This window comes from Phaenicophaeus curvirostris, chromosome 1 (genome assembly GCF_032191515.1).
Source record: "Phaenicophaeus curvirostris isolate KB17595 chromosome 1, BPBGC_Pcur_1.0, whole genome shotgun sequence".
In the NCBI taxonomy this organism is placed as follows: Eukaryota; Metazoa; Chordata; class Aves; order Cuculiformes; family Cuculidae; genus Phaenicophaeus; species Phaenicophaeus curvirostris.
The window spans coordinates 188,664,648-188,690,233 of NC_091392.1; the positions used below are offsets into that span (position 1 = coordinate 188,664,648).

Below are 25,586 nucleotides of genomic sequence, written 5' to 3' on the forward strand. Positions count from 1 at the left end.
AGGACTGACTTCAACAGAGATGGCTAGAAAACTGCAGTGCTTGGACTGTGAGGGGGGACTCAGGCATCTGGGCTTCTTCTCCCTGTATTGGAGGTGGCTTTTGGGGCCCTGCCACTACCTGCAAGGATATCATTGAGAAGATAGAACCAGGCTCTTTACAGTGCTACATGACAGGAGGACAGGTGGCAACAGGCACAAGCTGAAGTGAGAAATATCAATTGGAGAAATTTTTCCTGATGAAGGTACCCAAACAGTGTTACAGAGGTCATGCTGTCTCTCCATCTGTGCAGTTTCAGGATTTGACTGGAAAAAATTTTGTCCAATTTGGTCTTGGCTGACCCTGCTTTGTGCAGAAGGTTGGATTAGAGACCTACTGAGGTCCCATCCAACCTGAATTATCCTGAATGATCCTGTTATTGCTGATGATGCTTTTCTAAAAGGAATTAATTTAGAGTTTGTTTATAAATTGAAAATTAATTTAGGCTCTTTGAAATGGGACAGTGTTTCCTTAGTCTTTTAAATACAACTTAAGTGTATTGCAACATTCTCAAGTGAGAGTCAGATCTTTGGAGAGGCTCTTTGGAAATCACATAATTTAGGTTAGAATGGACCTCCATAACTTTTCAGTTTGAGTTTGATCCTATTCAGGGCAGGATCAAGTAGACCAGATTTCTCAGTGACATTTCCAGTTGAGTTTTGAATAATTCCCAAGAACTGAGATTCCATAACTTTTTTTTTTTTTTTCACTAGTATGAGACTGGAATTTTTTATCTTCCAGCCTGTGTCCATTAGATCTCCTTGTCTTGCTCTGCACTTCCAAGAAGAGTCTGGCTGCATGTTCTCTATGCCCTACTGCTGGGTAGATAACGAATAAGATTCACAGAATCCACTTTTTCTTCTTCAGGCTGGACAAACACATCTCTCTTAGTCTGTGTTGTGCTCTCTAGCCCCCAAACATCTTGGTGGCCCTAGCTGGACCCACTTCAGTTTGTCAGTGGCTTTTTTGTCCCGGGGAACCCAGATCTGAACATCATACTCCAAATATAGTCTGTACAGTACCAGATAGAGGAAGATGATCTTTGCTGGAAAGACATTACTGAACGATGTTAAAGTAAGGGGAATTGTTGCACTTTATTTACTCTTTTAAAAATGAAAGCCTGGTGAAACAGAAAAGGTACACAATGACTTGTGAATTACTATAGCCATATTTTTTATGAACCCAAGACATGCATTCTTGTTGAATGTATAATCCAAGAGAGACGCTTCTTTCAAATGAAGACAAGCATAAGTTGTTGCTGGGTTTCTTAAGCCTATTCCGCATGTGCAAATAGAGGTTATCTTAAATCAGTTTGTAAAATATAAAAAGCATTTCACCAAATTTTCTGAGGCTTGAGTTGATTTTTTTTTTTTTGGTAAGTTGTAAAAAAACCCAAACAAACTAGAAATAGGAGAAAGACTGATTGTGGGCAGTTGGACTAACTAATAGCTTGCTTGCTACTTTGAAAGAAAGCAAGCTTTTCTCTCTCTCTCTCTTTTTTTTTTTCCTCTCCCCTGACCCTGTCTGTTTTTCATCAGATCTTTCCATAAGCCAGCTTAAAGGACAGGCAGAGAACAATTTGGCTTGCTTTTGGCTTTATTTTCAGAAGTTTTAGGGAGCTAAGACAGCCCACAGAGTGGTCTGAAAAGCACAGATGTTGGCAGAAGGAAGGGGGCAAGGAGCAGAGGGAGGGCTGTTGACAGGAATGAGGAAGAGGACCCCTTTTGGTAGTCTTGATCTGCTAGGTTGTCTCATTGCATTTCCTTGTTCCATCTTTAATGGCTAAGAAAGCAGTAATTGTCAGGCATTTGTAATTGCTCTTGTTAAAAGGCTTTAGGCCTTTTCCCAACAAGGTCTGTGAAATACAGCTGTAGTGCCTGTTCTTCAGTTGTGTCGCTTGCTTCCCTTAAAAAATGCGCTGTAGTAATGTGACCTTTTAATTTTCCTTTTTTTGTATTAGGTGCGAGAAGCTGCTTACAAGATTTTTCTTCACCCTGATGCTGGGCAGTTGAACTGTTTAGAAGAACTGCTTACTAGCCGAAACAGTCTGGCACAGCTAGTTGGGTATGAAACCTTTGCCCACAGGGCTCTTCAGGGAACAATGGCCAAAAATCCAGGTATAAAGCATGTGTGGAAGGGCACACTTCGAAATCAAATCCACTGTGTTAGATAAGAGGTCCAAAGTTGTTAATTTCTTTTGCTAAGCTTACACCTATTTCTTCCAGTGAAGTATCTTGCTGTGTTTTCCTTTTACAGTGTGCAATACTCGTGCTTTCTGTAAGTGGCAATACTCACTGAGTAGAAACTGGTGTTTTTGTTCAGAATTGACACTCAGTTCTTAGATGATGAAGTTGCCATAATCCCAGCATGTCGCAAAGTATATGTGCTACTAAGTTGTCTTGAAATAATGGCACAGGAGTCAACAGAGTAGTTTGTTGTTCTAAAAGGAACTTTGTTGTTTGAAGGGACCTTCTTTTGTTTGGAGTGTTTTCATGTAAACTTTTAAAGGAAGAAGTCAATTTCTTAACTTCTCCCTGTTTTACTTCTAGAGACTGTAACGCGGTTTTTGGAGAAGCTTTCTGACCAGTTGTCTGAAAGGTATGTGTTTTTTCACTAAGTTTTTTATTCTAACTGTATTCTCTGTTTCAAGAACAGAGGGACTTGTGCACTATTAAGTCAGTCAGTGCTGCTTATTATATGCTCTAATGAAGCAAAGAGCAAGACTTTCTCAGAGTTTTGAGAGGAGCTGTTGGCTTGGAATAAATTCCATGTCTGTGATCGGAGAACACTCGGGGCTGAAGGCAACAAGTGATGTGCCAAGAAATGTAGGCAACAGCAAACAAGGAGACCAAGTTTGAGAGTTGAACGACTTCTTCTGAAGGACTTCTCCTGGTCTTCTCTCCATAGCACAACTCGATATATTTTACATCTATAAGCAAATTCTCCTGTTTGTCCTTCTTGCCTTCTGAAGCACAAAACAGTTTCCTCACTATGTATAAATGGAGTGTATTGTAAGAAAGAAAATGCTTTGGAGATGTACAACCAGACTATTAGTGCCTTGATCGGAAGGTACCTGAATGACAGAAGCAGGATGGGAAAGTTCTTTTACTGTAGTATAGACTGCCAATTTATAGATTATTATCCATCTCTGATGATGACATTTTGCTAGGATGGAGTATTGTATACTCTGTGCCACTACTCAAAAATCTTTCATTAACACTTCCATCATAAAAATATTTTTCAGATCACGAAAAGATTTTGAAATGATGACAAATATGAAAATGAAGCTCAGCCCTCAGAATTCAGTAAGTTATATTTCCCTGTGTGCTTTTCTGTTTTGTTTCTTTTTTTTAATTATACTACAAGCTCGCCTTTTTCAACAAGAAAAATTAACTCTATTTTAGTATATGTAGCGTAATTAGAAAGAGAAGCTTTCTGTCTTCTGGCTGCTATTTGTGTTAAAACCAAGCACTGAATGTGAGGTAGATGTTGATTCATACAAAATGATACTGTGACAACCACACCGTTAAGTGGTGAAAGTGAATATTACTTTGTTTTGAATTAATTAATAGACTTATTTGAAAAACAAAAGCTGTACTTTAGGTTAGATGCATATCCACTTTGCATACTATAGTGTATGTGTCCTAGTTTTGTCCGTTAACTACATTTATCTTTTTTGTTTGAATGGAGTGTATTTCTTGAGATCTGGTAGGCAGTCTTGTTGTATCATCTTCAAGTAAATGTAAAAACAAAGGTTTCAAATTGCAATAAATGATGCTATTTCTGATGAAGTTTTTAGTGCTGAATGTTTCCCATTATGTTTTAAAGTTTTGTGACTTGTCGAAACTGAAAAAAATATTCAAAGGAAACAAAAATATTTCTTTGGGTTCACTTGTCCATTATTGTAATTATGAGCTGGAATTCTCTTTCAGAAGCTGATGCCGTGGGATCACCCTTACTACAGTGGCGTCCTTCGTGCTGAGAAGTAAGCTCCTTATGTTCATGATTGTAATGTAAATGAGTGTCTTTATTTCATTCTTTGCAATAAGGATAAAGAAAGTCCTCAATGTAGAAAGGATTTCCTTCTTTGAAGATGTACTCCAATATGAAAAAATAGAGAGTATTTGGAGGGGCATTTCTTAGTTACTGCTGGAATGCCTGTAGAAGTTTTAGGCTCCTCTATTGTTATACAGGGAAGTATTGGCCCTCTTTGAAGAGGATGAAACAGTTTCAGAAAAGCTAGAAAATCCTTGTTCTCATTTTTAGCTCTTAGCTGCAGTAAATGTTTAAAAATAAATTATGATCACTGAATACAATCCAACTCCTCTTCCTATTTTAACTGTGTTGTACTTCTTACTGAACATGCACCTATCAGCCCCTTCTATGGACTTGAAATAGCACCTTCTTGGGTAGATTTTCACTGTTTATGAGTAGAATTCATTCTCATCTGTCCTGCAAAGAATGGGAAATGAATCCTCTACACAGACTTAAATAATGCACAAGACCTTTGTACATAATGAGATGCTAGCTCCGAAAGATGTGAGTCCTGCATGTTGTCTTTATTAGATTGGCAGCAGTGGCCTTACAGATTTGTGTTGGAAAAGATGATTTCAAACTGGGACTTCTCTCAGAGAAAAAAATCTTCCTACGCTGCAGTTTTATGGCTTTTTGCTTTTTTTAAAAAAAGCCCTTACGACTGGAGATATCTGATTAAAGTAGTAGTTTAGTCTGGATCAGAAAGCTTTATTAGTACAGACATGGCACAGAGGGATTGCCAGCAGTGGCCTGGCTGTTCTGCCGCCTTCTTGCATTTTGTTACTGAGGCAGTAGTTTTATGAGCAGCAGCTCTGACATTTGCCTTGTCATAAGCTACTGCACGCTCAGATGGGAATTGAGGTTCGTATGTGCAGCAACATTCATGTCCTGAGTGTGCAGAACTTGCTGTGCAGGGGAGTGAGAGAGATGTCCGGGTGCTGTGTCTGCTCCTGGTAGCTGATGCTGGATTTTCTACATCTCCTGTAGTGTATGCTTTCCCTGTTTTCAGAGTTAAGTGTTAGGCTTAGAGCATTAGGCGTAGAAGGCTCTATTTGTTTCTTTCTCCTGGAGGAATGTCTTCTGATACTGCCTTAACGCCCTTCTTAGATTATTTAATGAAGTTAACAGTATTGTCAGTGAGTTGCGGATGATCGCGGATTGTGCTAATTTTGGGTTTAGGAAGAAAAACCTTTCCTTGTGGGGCTTTGTAAATTCTCCAGTAAAATTGCTTTGCTTTTAAGAACTGCATGGTAGCTTTGTGTAGGGAGTCCTGCTGGTAAAACAGACCAAGATGTTGCTGCCATAACTTTGCTATTTTTTATTTATTTGGCACTAAATCTGGCAGTTGGATCAGTGTGAAGAATCTCCTGAACCTATGTGGGACCTCCCTGATTACAGTGAAGGATTGAAGCTCAACCCTTTTCTCCCTTCAGGCTAGGCAGTAATATTTATTTCTGGCAGGTATACAAGCATCTGCAAGACTGGGAAGGAAAAGTTGGTTTTTATCTCCATGATGTGTTGTGGTGTTTTAATAAAAAAGAAGGGCTTAGGTCTTTTGCTGCCCTGTTTCCTGTGTAGTGGTCTGTCTTTGGGAAAAGGTTTTGATCTGGCAGTGTCTTAACAATGCTTTACATTCATTCTGCCCATATTGTGGTTAATTAACAGGGTACTGTGTAATATGCCCTGAAAATTAAAAAAACTTACTTCACTGCAGAGTATCAGTGGTTGTGCTTTATGGCTGAAACCAGGCAGGAGTCAGAGACCATTCATACAACCACCAGAGGACAGGAATACACATTGTCATGTCTGTGACATGTCTGTGACTTAACTAGCTATGTAAATGTGAATCCACTATCCTTTATGTTCTATTTGTACTTACCTCTGTTTGACCACATCTTTTCTTCAATGCCCCTGGGATGCTATGGTATTTTCTTCAGCACTTTTGTAACTGGAAGATGAGAACCGTGTCTACCACAAAGCTTCATGCTGGTGCGAGTTTGACTTTGGGCTGTTTGTTATTGCTTTCTTTCTAGCTGAGCCTTAGAATATAACCTTAGAATATAACCATATGTCTGTAAGGAAAAGTGATGTTCTTTTCCTTGGTTTGATGTGTCAGCTTCCCTTGCACCCCCCCATCTCAGGAAAATAATTTATACTTTCTGTTTGTTTGCTTGTTTTTAAATTGTATTGTGTTTTATTTTATTTATTTGGAAGATAAATATATAATTTAATTTCATTTTACTTATTATATGCTGTTTTATTTTGCATTTTTGCATCATGGAAAGACAAAATGTTTTCAAACAAGGTATCTCTACCTGTCATGCGTTTCTGCCATTCTTAGTATTCTTTGTTTAGTAGATTTATTATTTTGTTCTTTGAGGTTTTCTGGTTTTTGGAAGAAATTTACTTTTAGCTATATGTCTTACAGAAATGCCATGATCATGTTGCTGTGCACAACACATGGCTGCCATGTCTTGGGACTGAATAGTAGTTTGGGTGGTAGATTTCTGTATCATTAGGAATTCCTTTGTTTCTACTTTGGTTTTGTTGAAAAGGAAGCAGGTCCGTGCTTCTGGATATTTCTTTTAGACTACTGTTGTCGCTGTGGCTGCAGCTGATGTACAGGACCATAGTTTCCTAGATGTTGTCAGGTACATAAGATGCAGGTTGGTTTTACAAACCTAGATGTGAAGCAAGATAGTACAGTGGTTTAGTTCTTGAATAGGTAACTTAGCTATGTTTTGTAATAGTATGTTGCACATGCACCACTACCTATTTTTGGTATATAGACTACATTTACAAAGAGAAATTTGAGGAAATGTTAGCCAGTGTGATCCTGATGTGATATTTTACTTCCTCTGTAGTTCTCTAGACTTTGACCAGCTACATAGATTTGTTTCAAATGGCACCGAAACTCATGACATATTTTTAATGTCTGTTTCATATCCGCATGTAGTATTTTTTAAATGTTACTGAGCATTTCTGCTGTTTTGCAAGTTGAACGACAGGAGGAGCTCCAGACTTAATTCACAGAGTGCGGTTTTTTTTCTGTAAACCTAGCCACAAACCACAATAATTCTGTTAGCTTTCACCAAGTCTTTTCTCTGGAAATTTGATCCTACTTCAAAAGTTTGAGTCCTCCCATTGATGGCAACAGGATAGTTTACTTTTTTTTTAATTATATTAAATAGCCTATCAGACTTTAAGCCCACACTTATGTCAGTGTAATGTTTTTGTACACACAGTTTAAGTGGCAGAGAAAATAGATGTGAGTATAAATGTACAGGTAAGAGAAACTGGAGGCAAAAGTCAGAAAATCATGGTAGCAGTATCTTAAAAGAAGATAGAGTAATTAGGAGAACCTCAAGAATTTTGGCAGGCTAAGGGTAATAAAAGAGTGAATGCTTGAACATGCTTCAGCCTCTAACACTCTAACAAGTAAGAAGATGTCAAATATGTATGTTATAAAAATAATACTGTTGAGTTTTAGTGCAAACAAGTACCATAGTATTAATTAAATCCCAGTACTTCTCAGGGAATGCAGCTTCAGTTATCTTGCAAAGGCATAGAGGCCCTGCTGACTTCTTCTGGGTCATAAAAAAAATAAAAACTAGAACACTGGAAGAGACCTCTTGAGGCCAAATATTTGGCTTGAAGGAGGGATTGACTGTGCTTAAACCATTTCTATGGAGGCACAGAGCTGTTCTTGAGAACTGTCAGGGGTGGGCTTGGTGTATTTGGTGTTGACTCCCGTTTCCCTGACCTTTGGTGCCTACCAGGCTGGGCTGACTTTGCTGCCTATAATCCAATGTTGGGATTTTTGCCAAAACATCACAGATTCTATTCAGCTTGCAACTGGGATGTTCTTGCAGGGTGTTGCACTCTTGTGCTGGTCTGTCTCTTTGAGATGAACAAATCAATGTCAAAATAAGCCAGCTTCCTGCTGTGTGGGAAAGAGGAGCTTCCACAGCAACTGCTGGCATTTTGGATCTTGAGGTGACCAGCTGAACAGGAATTAGGAACAGCTCATCTCTCCTCTTATTGGGACTGTACATAGGCTGCTGGCTTCAGAGGGGAGTGGGCAGCCCTTTTGTCTTTTCAGAGGGGTACATTCAATACCAAGTTATATTTCTCAAGTTGCTAAAAGCTGCAACTAATGTTGAGGTTTGCAAGTTACTTGTAAATAAACTTTTTTATGGCTGCTTTTTGTTAAATTAGGTTTCCTCTGATGTGGACACTATGTAGGAAAATAGCCCAGACCCTTTATGGAACACGTTTGAAAACTTTCACTGTTCAAATTGAAAGCCGAAGTGGAAAACTAATGCATTGAAATATTTCCTGGTTCTTTTTAACCCAAGTGCTCATAGTGAAAGAAAACTTTCTATAACTTTCTATTTATGAGAGAGGCAAGGCATGCCTTCTGTTAAATCAAGTAATGTAGGTGCAAAAAGTCGTTTAACTTACCAGTCACTAAGCTCATGGACTGAGCTTTTTTGAGAAAAACGTGGAAGTTACTTAGAAGTCTTGCTGTGAAGCAGAATTCATGTTTCAAGAATTATTTATTTATTCAAAACATTATGGAAGGACAAAGAAAGTCAAATTTAAAAGTTACTTACAGTGTCAATACCTAAACAATGCTCCACATTACCCTTTGACGTCCTCCAAAATATTCTATGAAGTGCAATTAGCAGAAGGAAAAAAGGAGTGAGAGATACAGGTGTGAGTTTATGGTTGATTAGAGTACAAAGGCTTTCTATTATTATTATTTTTAAGAAATTCAGATTCTTCTATAAATCATGGTTCAAGAGTCTCCCTTCAGGTAAAGAATTAAATTTCGTAGTCTGGCATGTAGTGAAAATCTGAAGGGGTTTTCCGTGTCTTGATCTCTTTAAGTTAACCTGAGGGGTTCTTCTCACTTTTATCTTCCAGTAACAAGATTTTTTCAAGTTTCTGTGAAAGTTTTGACAGAATCTGTTTTATTAGAGATAGGTAACTCAGTGTTCTATATTTTTGTGGTCATCAACAGGATAATAATTTCTCTCTCTCAAAAAAAAAAAAGAAACCAGGATATTTCAGGGACTACATTTAATAGCCACCAATAAGAATTCTTGCCAAGCAGCTAATTTGCAGTTGTTGAGAGTCTGAATGCTCGTGTTCTGAAGAATAGTTATCCTCACTCAAATATCCCTTATGTCCAAGTTTACAAAAAGACTTCTTAATAGACGAAAGCCATGCTACACAAAACAATCTTAGTTCCCTTCCAAATATACAGCTTAAATGAAAGTGATTTTAGAAATCTGCATTTTATTTAGACTCATTGAAGTCCTACTAGCTTAGAAATAATTGTTTATAATCACAGAGTACATCTTTGTTCTTCACAGGGACACAGCCCTTTTGTTTGAAGCCTGCTGTTCTTGAAGAATAACCAAACCTCACCGTGTCACTTACCTTCTTTTTAAAATTGATTTTTAAATTGGTTTGGCTACATGGCTTCTTTTAAAAACAGTGCTAGGCTGCATACTGCAAAAGTAAAAGGTGTCTGGAATTTTTAAGATCATTTTTCCTTTAGTATAAGGCAGGAATTTACATCAAAGAATATACTGTTTTCTTTTGATACTAATGCTTTCTTTAGGAGGGTACTGAGATTTCTCTTCATAAAATTTCTGAGCTCACATTCTGACACAAAGTACATAATAACGTTTTAATTCTTTCCTGGGCTTTGTTGTAAATATAAATGTTTTGGCATTTGGAATCGGGTGTTTAGAGTGATTAAGTTATGGGAATACATTGTAAGACTAAATGGTAGCAGAACAAACTTCTATTGTTCATTTTTGTGCTTCTCAGTCTTTCAGAGTTTTTTGTTGTTTAAGCAGTTGAATTACGCAATTCTACAGGAACAAAAAAATAATTTAAGGTCTGTTATTACAATAACAGGGATTACTTTGAATTCCTTACTTTGATTGAAAAAAAAAAAAACCTAAATGAAAGCTAGGCACAGATAAAAAAATATTCTTTTCCGCTGCAGATGAGTTCATGTATATATTTATTGAAGTTCATTCTGATTTGTACAGATTTATATACTGGTGTTATTTATTTTTTTACATGAATGTAGTCTATTTCCTACATCGAAACTAAAACAATTTTTTTTTTTTAATATCTAGTCATGTAAAAATGTGTTTTCTGGTGTGTATGTCTGTAATGGATAGAAATTTTGGTATTTCATTTCCCTGCTCTCCCAGAAGTGCATTCAGATCCTTTGAGTTTCACATAAGGGCTTAAGATTAATTACATGCTTAGACTCAGGAGTAGTTGGGCAAACTTTTTGTAGTGCTGGAAGTATCAAAGATCAATACGTACCTGTTTTTTTGACCTCAAATACCCTAGAAGAGAGGTTCTGTGGTAAGAAATCTTTTTGACTGGAGTACATAGTTCTCTGCAAAGTTCTGTGGTGATTCATCAGACCACCATCCTTCCATCTCCTTTGCCTACACTTTCAAAGGCATGTTCCATAGAAAAGGATGTGCTCTTCATCCTCTTGATATCCTGGTGTACAACATGCAGTTTAGTCAGGGAAGCCAAAGTTCCAGAGAGAAGCAAGAACTCTGAGCTAAGCTCAAGACTTCTGCTAGTTAGCTCTGGTAGGCACCTGGCTAAGCCTAAAAGTGGCGTTACGTTTGTGCCTGATTTTTCTCTGGTGACATATGCATTGTAGGTGCCTATTTGAAGCACTCTGAATCACCTTGCTGAGGCCCAGAACTGACATTTTAAGTGAAAGTGTATCCAGACCAGATTCTTAACCTGACTTGAATCCTTTTCCTTCCTTAGGAAGTGCTGTAACCATGATCCCATGTATTTGGCAGCTTTGGAAAGAGCAGTACAGTGTTCTGCTAGTGAAGTTAGTATGCCATGTGCATCATCCTCCCTGTTGAATTCTACCTGTCTGCTCAACTGGTGCAGGAAGCAAGCAAGCTTAGAACGTTCAAGAAAACCTGTCTTCAGGCACTTCACTGCAGTTGTCACCAAATGGAGATTCAGCTGGTTTCCAACATGGATTTCAGCCATCTGTCACTAGAACATTAACTCTTCTTGATAGCAGCAGTAACTCTTAGCAGAAATTTTACTGGTAGCGGAATGCCTGTTAGCGTAGTTCAGTATGGGTCGTAATAACTTCCTTTCTGATTTCTTTTCCCAGAAATACTTGTATGCATTTCCTTTTGGAGGTAAAAATTGTAACTTGTCTGAATGATTGTAGAGGCAGCTTGCCAAAGAGTGACCAGAGAGAGTGTACTCATTAAAGCAGCTGCTTCTTGCAGTTTTATTTGATTTTTTTACTATTTGTTTTAAATAGAGGGAGCAAAGCTAGGCAGCTGTTCAGGCCTGTAGTTGGTAACAGCTTGAAAGTTATGCATAAGGTGATTCTTAGAATGGCTGCTTCTTTAACATGTAGTATAAGAAAAATAATTATAGGCACAGGAGGGTCGTCAACAGTTATTAACACATAGAAAATTGCGTTGCTCTGACCAGTTAGCAGTTCAGGGACAGGCTAAGCTGTACTACTTTGGAAATTCTACTCCTTTTTGTATCAAGTCAGTCACTATCAGTTAATTCATTAACAAAAGGTTTTGCCCTTTCATTCTATCAACAGAGAACTAATGTGCAGCGGAATGTCTGGGTTTGGTAGGGTTTTTTTGGGAGGCTTTTGTGTGCATTTTCAAATACACTTAGTTTCACATTTGAAAAAAATGATCAAAGGAGTACCATGCACCTGGGTTAGAAGATGGTGAACTTTGAGTTTCCCCTTTAGCTTCAGGAGAAATTCATTTTAGAGTCTTGGATCAGTCCTCAAAAGAGCTCTGCATGCTACACAGACAAGCTCTATCTTTGTTACAGAGCAGTTGAAAGTGCTGAAGGAGTGTCCTGATAGAATTCTTCATCTTGGAGTTTTATGTGGTCTTTTAGATAATCTGGCCTGGGTCAGGGAGTATTTTGAAGATACAACCCCAGATCCTTGAAGAGCATTAGAAATTTCATTCAAAAAATTGAGGGAAGAGAAGTTTGGCTTGCTGTCAGAGTCACAGTCCCCATTGCTGCCAAGGTGGTGTAGCTTAGCATGAATTTGAACACTGAACTACTGTGGCTGGGAAATGTTGTGTTCTTATAGTTTCAGTAAGGTAATGAAGCTGTGAATAACTTCGGCTGGGTAATCATTTACTAGCAAACAGATGCTTTTATCCTGTCATCTGGAAACAATTAAGTTGCTGATGGCTGCTACCCTTTGAGTGCCTGGAATCAAGCAAGAGTCTTCAATAGGGAAGCATGTAGTTTGTCTAACTCTTCCAAATACTTTTCCACCCACACCCTCCAGCCATACTTCAGTTTTACAGATCCGGTAGAGATTGTAGGATTTCCTGCTCTGCTCATCAAGTATTCTTTCTTTTAAGATTCAAAACTTTTATTTTCTTCCCTTTTCCTCATTGTCCTCTAATCTTATCTAATGTTACACCTTTCATTCTGCAGTGAGCAGCATTAAATTTTGATGGTGTGATCTCAGAAAAGTCATTTGTATACTTGCTCTTGACACTGAAAGGGAAGATCATCTATTAATAATTGCAGGAACTGAGTTTTTGGTTATAGGGCATCAGCTTCGGATAGCTGAGGTTTTGGCTAATTTATATTCCTAAATAAGCCCAGAGAGAAAGTTTTCCAGGAATCAGTGCAAGTTTGGGGTTAGGCTTTCTTCAGTGGTAGTTGGTCGTACTTGGTTTGTGAAAAGAGCTCATGTATGAAGTAGGACCAAATAAAAAACTTGTGAATTTAAAGCTGTGGTTTTGTGTCTGGAGTCATTGCTAATTACTGGGCATAGACTGGTGTTAGAGAAAGATTTTTGAAGATGTACTATCCACTTCCTGGAGCAGTAGCTCTATTTCAGTACCTGATGCTCATTTTGGAGTGTTACTGATGATTATAATGTGATTGTGAAAATTGCTTTATATTACCATATTTCAACCACTTTTATTGTAACTCCTATGACATTGCAGTGGCTAATGAACAATGGATGCCGGATAACTTAAGGTGTAATAATCACCAATAACTGCTGTCAGGATTGTCCAAAAGTTATTTAAATATCAGTCTTGTGTCATAAGACTGCAGTGCTATTTGAGGATTTTTAACTATCCTCTTCTTTGATCTTTGTGTAGTAGGCAAGGTAGAAATACAGAAATAAGTGAGATCAGAACTAGAAACATTTTTCTGTGTTCAATATAAAAAAAAAGTTGGTTTTCAAAACTTTTTTTCAATTTTCCATTGGCAAGATGAATATTGAAACACATCTTTCATTAAACGTGGGAGAAGTTTGATCCTTACAATGTTTGAACAGAAGTGACAGACATTAACTTTGTATAGTTTTTATTAAAGTGGTTGTTTAATCAGGACCTCATTGTGCTCAAAATGTCAAGATTGTGACATCTTCAAACACTAGCCAGGGTAGAGGACTGTTTCCCCTGGGGAGTCTGCCTTAAGTCAGTATGGTCTGTTACTGCTGTTTTCATGTGGGTGGGTAAGTACTGTGTTTTTCCAGAAGGCGAAACTATTACAGACTGATTTTTTTTTTTTTTTTTACTCCACTTTGGATAGTGACAGTGTATTACCAAATAGCTATCAGAAAGCCTTCTCCCAATCCACTTCATCATGAGGCAAGTTCACGGGGACAACTCACGTGTTCAAGGAGTGCAGAGAATGAGGAAGAAATGAGGATGCTTATCTTCTCCCTGTAACATATTAATGTCAGCTCTTCTATCTGTGAAGAAATATCACTGCTTTCTCCTGCTAGTAGGTCTGTGTTTTTAACAGAAATGAAAGGAAACAAAGTAGTTTCAGAGTTTGTCCCCACCACCCCCGAGGAAACAAGTTAATCCAGTATTTCAACTGAGCGTGGTAATCCTTTGCAGTTAGCATGAAATGTTCTCCTCTGATGAAGCTGGGATCTATCTCGTACTGCAGCTGTGTGGTCTTCGTTCTAGGCTCCATGTGATGTCTTCACGGAATCACAGGATAGTTGAGGTTGGAAGGGACCTCTGGAGGTCATCTGGTCCAAGCCCCCTGTTCAAGCAGGGCCACCTAGACCTGACTGCACAGGACCATGTCCAGGTGGCTTTTGAATATCACCAGGGCTGGAGACACCACAATTTCCCTGTGCAACCTGTGCCAGTGCTCAGCCACTGTCACAGGGAGAAAGTGTTTCTTGATGTTCTCTTATTGAACTATTTTAATGTCCTGCAACTGTGAAAGTCTGATGGCTTGCAATGACTGTGAGCTGTTGGTGGAGTTAAATTTTGTTCTGCTGAAGTGTATGTTTGTAGTATTGTATTGTGTGGGTTCTTTCTCAAAATACTTGTTTGATCAGCTCTCTTCTCCCAGTTGACAGGAAGGAAATGGCTGGGAAACACTGAGTGATATTGGAGGAAGGGGGATGTGGAGGTACTAAATAGGCTTTGCACATGGCCAGTGTAGCTTTGGCAGGGCTGGTTGAAATGAGCTCTGCAAAAAGCCCTGCAAAGAGCCCTCATATACCCTCCATCTGAAACCACTTGAGCATGTCTGTGTTACTCCCCTAGTTCTGAAATAGTGTTGCAGGTTGGCTTTGTGCTGCATCTGGATTAATAAAACTTTCTAGAACCTAAACCAGGATATAGTAAATGTGAGTGGCTCTGCAGAGACTAGCATGGGATGAGCGGAATTTGGGCAGAGTCAGAACTTTTATATTGAATTTTCCATTTATGGTTAGTGCTTAGTTGAAGAAGTACTTGTTTGAATTACAAAACTCAGCCATTATTCATAGTAGTACATAGTAGAATGCATAAATATAAGGCTATAAAATAACCTGTATTTTATAATCTAATAAAATAATCTAACTAATATAATCTAATACAATATGGGATTGTCTATATCTTATAGATATAAAATGAGAAGGTATGAGATTTTAAAGTGATATGACAAAACCAGTCCTAAACCATTATGGGAATGGCATGGCATGGGAATCACACTTGAATGCTGGCAGCCTCTTGGGGATAAAAGCCACAGTCTGGCTACCAGTGGTGTTACTATGGTCCATTTGAACTGTGTGTGTTCACAACATCTCTGAGAATCATAGTCGTCATCTGCTGAGTTTGGTATCTAAATTCAAATATAAGAAAATTGAGTTACTGTGAAGCACTGTGCCATGACTGTTCTATGACTTAGTTTTATTATTTGAAATACAAAGCCAAATATGCTTAGTAAAGGCTTTGTGAGGCTTATCTGGTGTATGCTGTCACATCCTATGACTTGTTTGTATAGCAATACCAACTGACTATTCTGTGATGGTTATATTCCTGTAGGTACAACATAGATCCTGGCTTGTACTGTCCATTTTTCTCTCTTGGGGCGTGCATGGAGGGTTTGAACTCATTGTTCAGTCAGCTTCTAGGAATCACACTTTATGCTGAACAGACACAGAGTGGAGAGGTTTGGTCCGAAGATGTTCGAAAGCTGGTAAGTATTCTTGTTACCAAAATCTGAAATGACAGAGGGAGGTCAGACCAAATGGTGTGTTCCTCTGAGCTATGAATCAGAGTTTGGTTTTAAATTATTTGAGTGCCTATTGAAAGCACAGAGTACTTGTCTAATTTCAGTTGAAGTTAGACCTTGAGGGCTTCATACTCCCTCCAGTAGCCTTTTGTATGTGTAGTGTTTAAAGGCTTTTATAATGTGCCTCTCTTTGAAGGGTGCTTGAATCAGAATCAGTTTCTCCGTTCAGAGGTTATTGTTTTTCCTTTCAAGCCATCCTTTTGAATGAGCTGTGCTATGTTCTTGTAGTTGCAATTTGTAGATGGCTGTAGATGATGAGTGCTGTGGGTGCATATTTAGTAGTCTTTTCCTCATTTTTTTACTCTGCGTGTCATCTTTACTTTGAGAATGTTTTTTATATCTTTATTTTTCTGGGTGTAGACAAAAACTTGGGCAGTGATTTCCTTGTCAGGTTCCTAGATTTCTCTGTTGACTTTCTTTCATGTATTCACTGCAAGATCTTCTTCACTGCTGTTCCACCTCCAGCAAGAGTTTTTTATATCCTGCGGATCAGTTTATAAGTACTCCTTATTCTTCCTATTTTTATTTCCATGATAAATCAACTTCTGTTACTTCTGTTACTGAGCCAGAAGTCATTTGGGAGCTGCAGAGAAATTACTTTTAATACTAATCTGTGACTAGTTAGTTTTGAGTGAAATGCAGGAATGGCTGCAGTCTGAGGAACAAGCTGTGAGTCTTGTATTTTTTTTTTTTTCAACTAAAATTATCAACAGTTTTTACATTAGTCATTCCCAGTTTGTCATCTGTTCATCATAAATCTTTGGATTACAATACTATGTCTTCAGTTTACACATCTTATCAGTTCTTTCACTGTGGAAATTATACGTTCTTTTCCTTCAGGCTGTTGTTCATGAAACTGAAGGCTTGCTAGGATACATCTATTGTGATTTCTTTCAGCGGCTTGATAAACCACATCAGGTAACATTTATGACCCGATTCCAGCATGGGTTTTATTTGTGTAATGACTGTAGAGTTAGGGCCATTTGCGTTCAATGTAAGTTGAGTAAAAGATATCTTGATTTAAAATAAATAAGAGCAGAGAAGGTCTGTAGCTTGAAATGTGGTTTTAGGTGAAGTATTTTAGTGAGTAACCTTTCATCTGAAAAACATCACCTGATAAGTGAACTCGCTTTCTTTGTTCTGCAGAATGACAAGTGCTATGATATGTCATAGGACTGTTTAGAGAACTATTTACAAGTTAAGATAATCTGAAATTTTAATACTCTGTAAAGGTGAAAGCTCATAATGACAACTAATTTTATTCAAAATTCTACATAAAATAATAGATGATTCCAGCTGTTGTGACTCACTTATTCATGCTGCCTAATGCCGATGTACTGACTATATGATGCAGTACAATAAGCTTTTCACTCTGTAGAAATATCCTTTAGTGAAGTGTTAAGTGGATAAACTTTAAATCTGCATTAATTTAATAGATTACTCTGTTTTGCTAATATTTCACAATATATTAGGAGTGCTGTGTAATATATTTTATAAAGAAGTTACCGATGAAGAATGAAGAGAGAACTTTTATCTATAAATTACAGATTAGACACATCAGTAAATTTCTTTGAGCTAGTGGTATTTTTTAGAAAAATTGAGAGGGTTTGATAATTCTGAAACCAAGAAGAATTTTTTCTAAAAGCAGCACCTTCTTTATTAAATAAAGTAGTTTCCTTATGAATATGAAGCAGATAATGAAGATGAAGAAACAGTGTGCTACTATTAAACAACACTTAATGATCATTGAATTAAATTTGTGTAACTGAGTATGCGTTTAGGTTTGATTTAATAATTTAACAATTTGATCATTGTTTGATGTCATTGATATAACAACATTGACTGTCCATATGTTTGCTTTTGTCTTGAAAAGGATTGTCACTTTACAGTTCGTGGAGGCAGGCTAAGGGAAAATGGAGAGTATCAGCTGCCTGTAGTTGTTCTTATGCTTAGCCTGCCCCATTCAACACGGGGAGCACCAACACTACTGAGTCCTGGTATGATGGAGAATCTCTTCCATGAAATGGGACATGCTATGCATTCAATGCTGGGAAGAACTCGGTACCAACATGTCACTGGTAAGAAAGTTAGAATAGTTTTTTGTTTTATTTAAATGTTTAATATCTAGAAGAAGGGAGTAGTTAAAAAAAAAACAAACCCAAACCAAAAAACCCCAAGAACGAACAAACAAGAAAAAAACCCAGAAAATCATGTTGGTACTGCTACATCCTTGGGGACTTGAAAATACAATATCAGATCCCCAGATATTTCCTAAAACGAAATCAAAGAGCACTTGAATATTATTCTTCTAAGAAAAATGATGCATTTGTATTCTTTCTGTACTGCTGATCTTTCTTCTAGTGGTGGTGTCCATTCTTGCAGGTTTGCCTTATGTGGAGTTTATAGTAATGGGATAGCTGGAGGATTGAAAGGAAATTGAGCTAAACTTTTACCTAGTGTAAAAGGATACTGAGTTCTGAGTTGGAAATTATTTAGGAAATTTAATTGAGGAAAACTAGTAAATAAGTCTTGTAAAGAGTTTACAGTTGTTATATGGTAAAATCTGTAAAGCCAGGCCTTTTCTAGTTGATCCTGATCAAAGCAAAGTTGATAAAGTAAGAATATCATTTATTTGCAAGCATGAGTAACTGTTAGGCCTTTTTGTCATATGTAAATGAACATGAATGAAAATGTAACCACAGCTTAGTGAGTGCACAGAAAAGGAATATTGCCTTTTTTCGTTTGGTCCTGCTTCTCAAGCAGTGCCAATGAACGTATTGGCTGACGGCTTGCAGGCTGCTCTGGTCTTCTGCAGTTCTGGCAAATGGGTCAAAGACCTGTTGTAGCTAAAGCTGCTTGACATGCTGCTTTTCTTATCTGTGGACAGCTTGGTATGTCCTCTTCTGTAATAGTGTCCTGGAAATCCCATTTACGTAGACATTGAGTTATTAAAAAAACCCACAAAGCACAACCATACAGATGGAAGTTTAGCTCCCTTGCCTCAGGAACTTTTAAAAATGTTTTACTAATTTTGTATTATGCTAATGATATAAAGGGGAGTCCGTGGTAGTGTGTTATCAACAGATACTTTGCACTCAGAAACAAAATATGCTTTCTTAAGTTTTCCACTTAAAATTAAAATGAGCTGGTTTTAAGGCTGTCTCTTCTGGACATTGCTAAAACAAATGAACACTGTATATGCTCTTTCAGTATAGGCTCTTTATGCTCCTTGGGATGGTTAACTACTCTTCTCCCTTCCTTTCTGCTCACATGGCCTCACTCTTCTTGACCTTCAGGGGTATTTATATGCCCAGTGTAATTGCTTTGGTGGGGTTCTCCTGTTGTGACAGTGAATCATATTCATCTACATGTCAGAAAGTCTTGAAGGGGCAGAAAATAGCAGGAAATAGCTAATTTTGAGGCTCAGACTTCCCATGAGCCCCAGTATATAGTTTCAGCATGGCCTTAGCTCCAGGCAGTCCTGTGTCCCAGGGGATTTCACTCCAAGTCTAGCATTGCAAAAGCAGTGTTGGAGGTCAGTAGGGCTGTTTCTGTAGAGAATCTTTTTTTTTAGGGTTTGGAATGAAATGGCTTATCCTGTTGATGTCTGTTAGGGGCCATCTGCTCTAATGAGACACTAGCATGGCAAGGTGTGGAAACAAGATGACTACAGGCTGTTGTGAGAAGAGATCTTTGGCGTTCTAGTTGAGATGCACTGAGTATTTCACACCTTCCTGCTCTCCCCTGCCACCCTTTTCTGATTAACGTTCCCAAGTAGTCAGGAACCCATACTGCTGCTAATGGGCCCAAAACTTGGATAACACTGCACTTTTGTGACTTAAGATGTGCTTATTTTTAAGTTAATCTGTCATTTTACTGTATGCATTTATTGATTATTTAATGTGTATGTGTGTGTATAAGAATTTTTTAAACCCTAGCTTGTATTCCATTTTAATTAGTTTGTACTAGAGGATACTTATATTTGTTTTGCAAGAGGTCTAACTTATCTCAGATAACTGCCCAGCCTTATAACTATCTGACTTTAAGATAACGTAATTTTTCAGTAGTATCTTGAATGGCTATTAAAAGAATTCTTCCATTTTATTAAGGAGCACTGAGCAAGCATAAATGGCTAGGGGAACATCCATGTAGTTCTGCAGGCATTTGTATTTGGTTCTGCCTTGTTTCAGGCTTTTAAAAAATTATTTTCCAACAACAAAGAAAAAGACAACTAATGAAATGTGATGGCACAAAAGAAAGATTTGGGGTGTTATATGAGAACTGAATGGCTGGATGCTGCAGGGTAGGAAATGAAATGCAGTTCAGAACTACACAGTGCAGATCAGGCATTTAAAGAGTACAAAGAGAATTTATGCTATCATATGGATATTTAAGCAGCGGAGGAGGAACAGGAGCAGTTTCATGTGCTAATGCAGAACTACAAATAGCTCGTGTATGAAAGTGACGGATGTAATTCGAAACTATATCAGAGGTCTATCTAACAGCAACAAGTATTGGAACGATTAAGAAGGATACTGATGAAACCTCATGCGATGCTTGGGCATGGTTTTGTGTCTGGTCTGAAGGTGAATTCAAACTGAAGCAGATGCAGGGAAGACCTACAAGGAATAGTCTTTTAGATTTTATCTTGCCTTTGGATAACGATGGCTGAGGGAGAATATAGTTGCTCTGATTTTAAGAGGCAAGATATGTGGGAAGTTGTATTTATCTACTAAAGAGCAATATTGGTATGAAGACATTGAATATAAACAGATTATTAATTCAAACTACATATTACATATTGTAAAGATTGAATGAGTGATTTAGAAATATAATCTTCAAAAAAGAATACTAGAAGCAAAAACCATACTTACGTTTAAGTCTAGTTTTGAATGCTGACATCGTCCCTGGCAGACAGGGATAGAGGTAATGACCCAGAGGGCCCATTATTAAGACAACAGTTTTGTACATGCCTAACTTTAATACAAAAATTAGAAATGCAGCTTTGATTTGGTATTGTGTTATAGTACTTAAATTCTTTTGTGTAAGGTGCTGATAATGATTAGAGTAAACCAGATTTTTGGGAAAGTGCTTTTTAAAGATACGGACTGCTAAGATATTACCTCATTGCACTCACTTAGAACATGTCTTCAATCTGCAAGAGTGTTCCTTGGATGAATGATTTGGCATTATAAAGCAAGGTTAACATAAAGCATAAGTAAGCTCAGCAAACAGATGGAAGCTAAAAGTTGTAACTGCGAATGGGATTAAGGCAGAGTTTTATTTACATTGTAGTTTGATTTAGGTTTAAGACACTTTAATAGATTTTGTGTTTCATGTAGGGCCAGTTTGGCTTCAGTCTGGTTTAGTTTAAAAAGGGTGTGATCCAGAGCTTTACAAGGTGCCTCACCCAGCTGTTCAAATATTTTGTTTTACTTTGTGATTTATAGTAAAATGTGTAGGATTATAATGAAGCTTTTCTGGCAATGTGTGCAATAATGCTATGGAAATAAAATATTGACTTAATAAATGAAAGAACATTCAAGTTCACCAAAAGTCCAAACTTAAAGTTGCAAAACCTTTTGGGAAGAGTTAACTATTTGTGTTAATGAAAATTGTAAATGCTAATGTGTACAATTATTCTGCCTCTAGGAACCAGATGTGCCACTGATTTTGCTGAAGTTCCTTCAATTCTAATGGAGTACTTTGCAAATGACTATCGAGTGGTTAACCAGTTTGCAAGGCATTATAAAACGGGACAGGTAGGGAAAATTAATGTGTAAAATACTGAAAATGGGAATAAATGTATTCAGGAAAACAATCACAATTTCATGTGTTATTTGTTAATAATGTTTAAAGTAGAAATAAACAATCGATAGAAAATATGATTTTAATTTTTCAGAAAAAATATTTTCATAGCTGAAAAGGTAAATGTAATCTGTAAAAGAATACCAGAACCTTATATCCAAGGTTCCATTTACATATTTAAGACTTTCAACCTTCTTTACCTGCAAAGGCTGTATAGTTTCTACACTACACAAACTTAGTGGGTGAACTACTTCTGTATGAATCAAGTTAAGTGGAATATTTTAATTTAATTGCAGGTGAGTTACAAGAAAAACAGTTACTCTCCATCAGACTGTCTAAAGTCTGTCTTAAAATAAAGCTTAGATACCAAATCATGCAAAGAAATGGAAATTATCTGCAGTGTTTAAGAACTCCCATTTTTAGCACAGTGCAGGATAGCTATTGAAATATTTTGTGATGAAAAGTGTACTGCTTTATTTAAGATTAGGATTAGTTAGATTCTGGTATTCATGAATCTTTGCATTAAAACTCCGATCCCTTTTTTTACCTAAAGTTATGCTGTGCTAGTCTAATGTGAGGATCTGCTTTCTGTGGGAAATTTAGAAAACTGCTGTTCTTTGAAACAAAGTGGCTTTTGGTGATTGCTTTAATGCAAGACAGCAGAACAGGTTTATATTTATACAGCCATTTCAAAAATACAAACCAGTAAACAGTAAACAAAGATCTTTTTCTAGTGCTTTTGATTGTGGCAAATGTCAGTGTGCTCAGATGCGATGGCTGAAGAATAGACTACGCATCAATGCAAAACCTGGAAAGACTCTTAAGTTGCTTAACTTCTATTTTAATAGATGATGTCTGAGAAATTTGCTCTGTAAATTTGCCTTTTTTTTTTTTTAACAGAGCAATCGTGCACAGAACTGATTGCATTAAGAAAATATCTTTGAAACCTGGCAGTTAAAAGTACTTGATTCAGGAGTATTTGTCATTTGTTTTAGTCCATGTACTGAAATACTGCTTTCTAGTGTTCTCTATAAAGTTCATGTAGCATTAAAACATTGTGGAGTTAATCTGGTTGCATATGAGTTCAGAGAATGAGCTTGACTAAAACATCTGAAAGAGATTTGTGGAACATTATTTATGGGTTTGTGTTTTCAAAATGGTTTAACAAATCTAAACCATGTTTAGTTGCAGTTCAAAAGCTAAGAACCAGACACTGGTTTAATGCAGAAATTCAGTCTTGAAGGGGGCAGGAGTGGATTATGCTGGTAGATGAGAAAAAGAGCTTGAAACTGCTGTGTAGCTTTTGACAGCCTCAGACTGGTTCCTTTTAATTGCTTCTCAAAAAGAAAAAAATTGGAGTGTATTTTTAAGCCATTATCCAGCCTATATAAATCTACTTCTGCTTATGTTCATTTGTCTAAGCTAGTTTTAAGAATCAGATACCAGATTTCTGTAATTTTCATTTAAATACAAATAGATTGAAGTAATCTTTTCTGTTCTTGAAATTCAGTGTTTGTTACAGGAATTACTTCTGTTTTGTGTATGTTACTAAGTACTTTGAATAGAAAATCCTAACTCTCTTATGTTAATGACTTCACAAAAATCCATTTGGGGCTTATGTTTTCTCTGCTTGTTCTCTGACTAATTTTTTTGGTGTGAAAATGGAAATTAGAATCAACATTTTATTCACCAGTTTTCTAGTTGAAAGAAAAATTATCCTGCTTTACCCCCTTTTCAAAGGGGAGTGAGGAAGTTTCCCTAGCTTGAGGATTCTGTGCAGAAGATTTGAAACAGCATCCTTCTTTTGGCCTTGCTGCATCTCTGCTATAGTTTTTGCATGTAAATTTTAGGTGGTGTGATTTTTAACATTACTAGTAAATGTAATTATGTCAGGAAAACTTGGTAACATAGTCTCAGGTTATGGTTGTCCTTGCCATAAAAGCCTGTTGTAGAAGGGCTGGTCCTGAGGATCCTCACTTAGGAACATGGCTTGTGCCTATGGAAAGGGGAGGGGAAAGAGGTGTTGTTTTGATTATTAAAACATATGAACTGTTAAAAAAAGATTTGGTGAGCAGGCTTTCAGAGATGCAAATGTATTGTACATGTAGATGTGGATCATACGAATCTGGTCCAAAATATTTTGAGGTTTGTAGAAAGCCTATCTCTGCTTTCTGTGCATTTTGGATGGTTCTGCTGTTGAGTACCAAGGAGTGAAAAAGCTTGCAAGCTCTTCTGGCCAGAAGAACGTCTTGTTAATTTAGTTCAAAAAGCTGGCCAGCACAAAATATTTGTTCCAGGAAAGTAGCAGGCCTAGTTTTCGTTTCATCTTAATGATAACACAGAGCAGAAAATACTTGTGGAAATAAAAAGGACTAGAGAGGACTTAATTACTCAAGTCTGATTGCTCAGGTAAGCTCATGGATTCAAGCTGCACCAAAATGAAGTCACAACAGTGCTTAAGCATTCAACCTGGTGCATGTGTACCATTCTGCATCGCTGTGTTTGTTTTAATTTTATTTGAGTGCACAGGTACCTGGTAGGTCTGTTGAGCTAAATAATTTTAAGCTTGTGTGGTTTTAAAGAGTCTCTTAAACAAAGGCCAGTATTTTAGCTGTTCAAATTTGAACTGACTTCATTTTTCGCAGAGATGAAATTACAAAGGCTGTATTGTATTAGCATGATTACAAGAATAGGCCACGGATAGTAAACAGCCATAATGTGTCACAGTTACTGCGTAGCAGTAAGGAATTAAGTGTGCTTTGGCACACAGGGAATTCTGTTCTTTTAGCCACCGTGGCAGACATACTGAAAAATTCATGCCAAGATCTTAAAGCTACTTAATATAAAAGGACGGAAGAGTGGAACCTGAAGTAAAGCATGTATTTAAATTTTTAAAATGGAATGGTTATTCAATTAAAATAGTTTTAGCCAAAGCTTTGCAAAGTCTTTTTCTTTAGGAATGAGGATGACAGTTTGATTCTGGCCTTATCGGAGAGCTCATCTTTCAGAATAAGTAAAACAACCCTGCATTTTATTCTTCACTCAGCTGCTCATACTGCATTGCAGTATGAGACTGTAATGGAACAAGGAGAAGTAGTTTCTATTCCCTGAAATGGTACATCTTCCTCAGTACGTTCAAGACCTCCGTATATCTGTATGCCTTACATTCACAGAAACAGACTTTGAAGAGGAATGGTGATCATTGAAACAACTCTCTGGAGTCTAATTTTAGTTCCCTGAAATCTAAAATTTTAAAATCCCAGAGGTGCTTTGGGGAAAATAACATATCTCCTTTTTATCATTCTTGCAATTTAATCTAATTTTGGCAATCTTTTTCTGGGGCCATATTTGGTTGGCTTGTGAATTGTAATCACAACACAATCTTTGAGCTGGATCAGTAACACTGATAGACATAAATGTTTTGTTGTTTAATCTTTCTCCTGTGTCTTTTTGTCAATAGATATTGTTGTAAGAGTGATTAGTTTCCAGTTGATTTTTAATCTGCTCAAACAGTAGAGCTTTAGTCGAATGTAAAAAAAGATAAAAAGATTTTCTTGGAGGCTTCTGGTGTTGCCTACATTTTACTTGGTCTCTAGAAGATTGTGTTAAGCCATCTCCCGTGCAAGGAGATTTTAGTCCATTATTGATGATTGTTCTGTGTCTCCCTGCAGGAGTTCAGTTTAGAATAGGATAGATGCTTCTAGCAGAATGTAAGGAAGAAATGGGTGAATGCAGAGGCAGCCAAAACTGAAAATCCATTACGTTGAAATAGCTGGTTTGACCCTACTTTTAGGAGTACTGTTGGCTTTAACTTTCTTATATTATAACCATGTAGAATATGCATAGTTGCTGTTGCCAAGCTTTTGGATGTTTAGTTTTTTTAAGACCAACAAATCACAATTTAAGATTTCTCATCCAGTTTTCTGATATTTCACTGTATCCAAAATATAGGCGCCCCTAGAAGAAATCAGTTCTGCTTAATTCCATTCTGCACTACTTCACTAGAAAATGAAAACCTCCAAAAAGCTGCCAAAACTTTCTCATAGGTCTGATGCTTAATAACAAAACCTGTTCAAAATTC

At 37.2% G+C, this 25,586-nt stretch overlaps 1 protein-coding gene across 1 annotated transcript in view; it reads left to right on the forward strand.

The window, feature by feature from the left end:
- Nucleotides 1–25,586, forward strand: part of MIPEP (mitochondrial intermediate peptidase) — a 66,218-nt gene that overhangs the window by 10,346 nt on the left and 30,286 nt on the right. Inside the window, exons 7-14 of the mRNA XM_069883182.1 lie at nt 1,998–2,154; nt 2,587–2,635; nt 3,282–3,342; nt 3,970–4,022; nt 15,448–15,601; nt 16,538–16,615; nt 17,571–17,775; nt 21,350–21,459. Coding sequence (XP_069739283.1) covers nt 1,998–2,154; nt 2,587–2,635; nt 3,282–3,342; nt 3,970–4,022; nt 15,448–15,601; nt 16,538–16,615; nt 17,571–17,775; nt 21,350–21,459 — 867 coding nt within the window. The remainder of the gene's footprint in view (nt 1–1,997; nt 2,155–2,586; nt 2,636–3,281; nt 3,343–3,969; nt 4,023–15,447; nt 15,602–16,537; nt 16,616–17,570; nt 17,776–21,349; nt 21,460–25,586) is intronic.